We start from the raw sequence: 4,286 nt of genomic DNA, 5'->3' as shown, positions 1-4,286 counted from the left end.
AGATATGGTGGTTAAGTATCTGTCGTAAATCTAATTATCCGGTAAATACCGGAAGGGCAGATCAAGTCTGTTAAGCAAAATGCGTGGTACACGCTTATCCGATTTGTAACGGAAATAGATTGCTTCTGGGTACTTATCGTAGAGGTTCTTTTCTTAGTGCCGTTGAAATGACGGCGTAACTGGAACGTGAACGAGCTTCGATGTTTCGATGATATCCACAGAGATTTGGCGGAATCCTTCCTTCGTCAGACGTGCGCAGTATCGTTTTTCTCTCGATGTAATCCCCGAAAGCAGAGCCAATCTCTTTATTCGTCTTTTGCTATGTAAGCACGCTCTTTACATGAAACCGGATACGCACGTGTAGTTACGAGAAGGAAAACGTGAGAAAAGGTAGCCGGCAAGTGTACACGATAGTTTGCCGTTCCGAAACTAATATTATTCCTTCTTCTTACGAGATCACCTTTTTACAAACTTCCTCGAAAACAACACCGTATTTCGTTCTACTGTATTCTCTCGCAACCGAATATCTAATTCTCGAGACACGTGCTACTCGAACCGAGAACCGTGATTGAGTGACTTCGTCGTAGCGCGCTCTCTCTCTCTCATCGTTGCTACGCTAGCGCGGACCGGCAAGCGGAAGACGATCGGCAGCGCGCTCTTTGCTTCCGTCGCCGCGGTCGCCGCGGTCGCCGCGGTCGCCGCGTCGCTGTCGCTGTATTGCGCGCTTATTTCGAACATAAGGGCTTTAACCTCATTTTTCTCGTAAACCTGACGATAGGACATCTTTGCTTGCAAATTCGGATTCAGCGCACAAAAAAACTATAGGAACCTAATACTTTCCTCTTCCCGACCACAAAATCATGCAGACTTGTGTTAATTAATCCAGAAAGAAACGCGTTTTCTGTTCTATCGCGATGGAAACGATATCTCATTTTTTCATTTCCATAGTGAACAAACTCCCTTTAGTAAACAATCTCCCCATAGTGAACAATCTCGCCTCTCTCGTCAAGATATTAAATACTGTCTAGCAGTCGAAAACAATGTGCGAAGATAGAGGTATTTTCAAACGTGTTACATCGTCGAAAAAACGAGGGTAAAACCGAGAAATTTTCACGATTATCTTTCACGATCACCCTGCGTGTCGTTCTCACGCGGCGATCTGCGACCGATCGGGACCGCGACAGGGCGCGATCGCAGCTGTCACTCTCGCGAAAAAGATTCAGGGATCGCCGAGAGAAATCATCATAGGTATCTCATATGTGTCGTAATATTTCCCACGATAAGCGCGGATTACCTTCGTATACGTATTGCGTGTCGCTTACGTATTTAACGAGCGTGAACGAGCGCATCTACGCAGCAAAGATGCAGCACGAGGTAACATATACCTTTAACATCGAATTAACACAACAATAGCAATTACACGTACGAGTTTCACAAACGTTTACGTTGTATTTGGTTGTATTTCTCCCCTCCCTCCCCCCCGCGCGGTTAGATTTCGCGAACGGCCATCCAAAAACATCGCTAAATCGATTATCAGACATTAGTCGATAATATTTGTTGAATATAATCCGCATTATACCGCATTATCGTCGAGAGATGCGTTTCCGCGGGATCGCGCATGCATCGCTCACCGTTCGTCGAATAGCGAATCCATCTCGTCGCGATCTAACGCGCCGCGCGATAGATCACGTAGGATCGTCCCTCGATCCTCGCAACGTCGCGTCGTCGCTTCGTCACGTGGCACGTAGCGCTGCTGCTGCTGTTTGACGGCGTCGATCGGTTCCTCACGCGTTCACATAAAGCACTTGGAACGCGTCTGGAACTCCATCGGCGCGAATCCGGTCGTGGAGACGCCCGACGACGTCGCGGAGCCCATCATGCCGGACGGGACGCCGACGCCACCGACGCCGACACCGACGCCGACGCTGGTCGACACGGTGTTAGTCCCGGGCTCCTCCTTCACGTTTACCACTGCGACAATCGTCAGACGATTCCAATGAGACCGTTAAAAAGAGTTGCGTATATGTCGCGGTATTTACGACCGCCCGCCCGCGTGAAAAAAAGGCCTGTTCGTTTTAGCTTGATTTCTTCGTACGGTTCATCTTTTCACTTTTGCTTTTTACGTTGGGGAGAAAGAGAGAAAAGATGAACCAAGAAGTTCAACTAAAACAAACAGGCCTAAAATCTCGATGTATATTAGCCCTAGCTAGCCGCACTTATCTTCGAGTTTTTAATTCGCCACGTTCCGCTAGACTTTGTCGCATTATTATTTTCATTCTAACTAATATTTTTAAGCTTGCAATGTAGGAATTGAAAGTACAGCGTCTGAATAACATGTATACGATAATATCAGGTCAAGAAAATGATTTTATAAGAAAAAGATTGCAACTAAAAAACTGAAAAACATTCAGCGGTTCACTGGATGTGACGAGCTAGGATTAAATTGTCATGCGTCTTTCACATATCGTCATCCGACGCTCAAGTTCAATATGTATTCTGCGAACGCGTTATGTAAAAAAAAAAAAATAAAAACTGGACAGTTTATTTGAAATCGCGTTAGGAAACGTTAGGGTTTTAATTGTTTATTAAAATCGCGCTCACTTTCGGGCCAGTAGCATCTCCCGGGCATCGTATCCGTGGCCATCGCGGATTCGTGCCTCCTGCTGCACGCGGCGAAACTGCTGCCGAACGTGCCGCCGCCCATGGAGCCGGGCGATCCGGCCGTTCCACCTGGAACATCCAGGTAATTGCCTTGAAACGCTTTGTCTGGTCGTTCAGCGTTACCCCGCTCGACAAAAGAGGGTGCAAAGTGCGAGAATAGTGACTCACTTAACGAACTACCCAGTTGACTGTAGCCGTTCATAGCCGGGATTTGCATCGACTGCATCGGCTGCAATTGCGGCTGCAGCTGTGATCAAAGAGACCTCCAATGACTCGGCCGAATTATAATAAACTATTTGGGTATTCGTACGTGCCGCTTATGAGAAACTAAATTAAATTACTGTAATTCTATGCTAATACTTTCACGAGAGATGAATCTAAAGCAAAAATTAAAGAAAAGTTTGGTAAATATAGATGATTTAGGCGTTATTCTCCATTATAATAAATTAAAGAAAAGTATCTTTGCTCGAAGTATCCTTCCCTCCCCTCCGAAGTATTTTATATAAAATCTATAAAAGAATGTTTATATAATGGACACATAACGATCTTTAGCATGAGAACTCACCGACTGGCAATGGCTATATGAGAGTTGCGACTGTTGGAGACTCCATGCGCTACAATGAAAATAAGTTTAGTACTAATTCGAGGAGGAATATATTATTACAATTAAGATACACACATATTTTTAATTAATTAAGATTCAGGTGTTGATGAACGGGAGTCTTTTCTCGCTCTAAGGTCTTCAGTCGTGAACTGAATTCGCATAGCGTACTCTCTAAATCTGAATCAGTAAATGGTCACTGATTCAGATTTAGAGAGTATGTGATAATTATTTCATGATATTCTGGAAAATATTGAATACCTCGTATCGTATCGCGTATAAGCGGTGGGGGCGTACGAAGGGGGTGAATGGCCGAAAATGTTCCTGGGTCCCAGATGTACGTGGGTCGCCGAGAACGGATCGCCGAAGAGCGGTTTGTGGTACGGAGCGTTTCTGTAGGGACGCTTCATTCGTCTCCGCCTTCGGTAATTGCCGTTCTCGAACATATCTTCGTACTGCGGATCTACGATGACGCAGAAAACACGTTTTACAACGAATTCTCACTAGGACGCAAACGACTTGCCATAAAAATGTATCATCTAATTGTTTAAATAGACAGTAACTCTTAAAAGGAATTAAAGATATTTTCTTTGAAATACATTGTGAATCAATTTATATCTCTAACTTCAGCTCTTTTTTGATAAGAAAAATTCGTTGGTAGAAACAAATAGAAAGAAAATTCGGGAATTGAAAACCGAGATGACAAATTCAAAAACTAGAAAATTAACAATTTCCAATAATCCTTCATAATTCGGCCACTTTCGTAATGGAAACGAATAAAGCTGGTAAAACGTGCAATAATGAAAAATGGCATTAATTTACCGAGCGTCCAGAAATTGCCTTTCCTCTCGCCGCCACCCTCTCGGGGCACCTTGACGAAGCACTCGTTCAGCGACAAGTTATGCCTGATCGAATTCTGCCATCCTTTCTTGTTCTTCTCGAAATACGGGAACTTGGCGGTGATGTAGGCGTAAATCTCGCTGAGAGTCGCCCTCTTCGCCGAGCTGTGCTGTATCGCCATGGC

General features: G+C 44.6%; 1 protein-coding gene across 1 annotated transcript; it reads right to left on the bottom strand.

Annotated features, from left to right (window-relative positions):
• Positions 1 to 682: 682 nt before the first annotated feature.
• LOC112465168 (forkhead box protein I1-like) lies at positions 683 to 4,283 on the bottom strand. The gene is made up of 5 exons (XM_025032598.1): positions 4,085 to 4,283; positions 3,524 to 3,725; positions 3,227 to 3,275; positions 2,602 to 2,908; positions 683 to 1,971 (listed from the first exon to the last, which is right to left on the bottom strand). Exons 1-5 carry the CDS (start codon positions 4,281 to 4,283, stop codon positions 1,793 to 1,795), a joined length of 936 nt encoding a protein of 311 aa, XP_024888366.1. The 3' UTR covers positions 683 to 1,792.
• Between the last annotated feature and the right edge of the window lie 3 nt (positions 4,284 to 4,286).

Source organism: Temnothorax curvispinosus, unplaced genomic scaffold, assembly GCF_003070985.1.
Source record: "Temnothorax curvispinosus isolate PA1 unplaced genomic scaffold, ASM307098v1 QBEX01014954.1, whole genome shotgun sequence".
Classification (NCBI taxonomy): Eukaryota; Metazoa; Arthropoda; class Insecta; order Hymenoptera; family Formicidae; genus Temnothorax; species Temnothorax curvispinosus.
The sequence above is the reverse complement of the archived record's forward strand: the minus strand, read 5'-3'. Positions and strand labels throughout refer to the sequence as shown.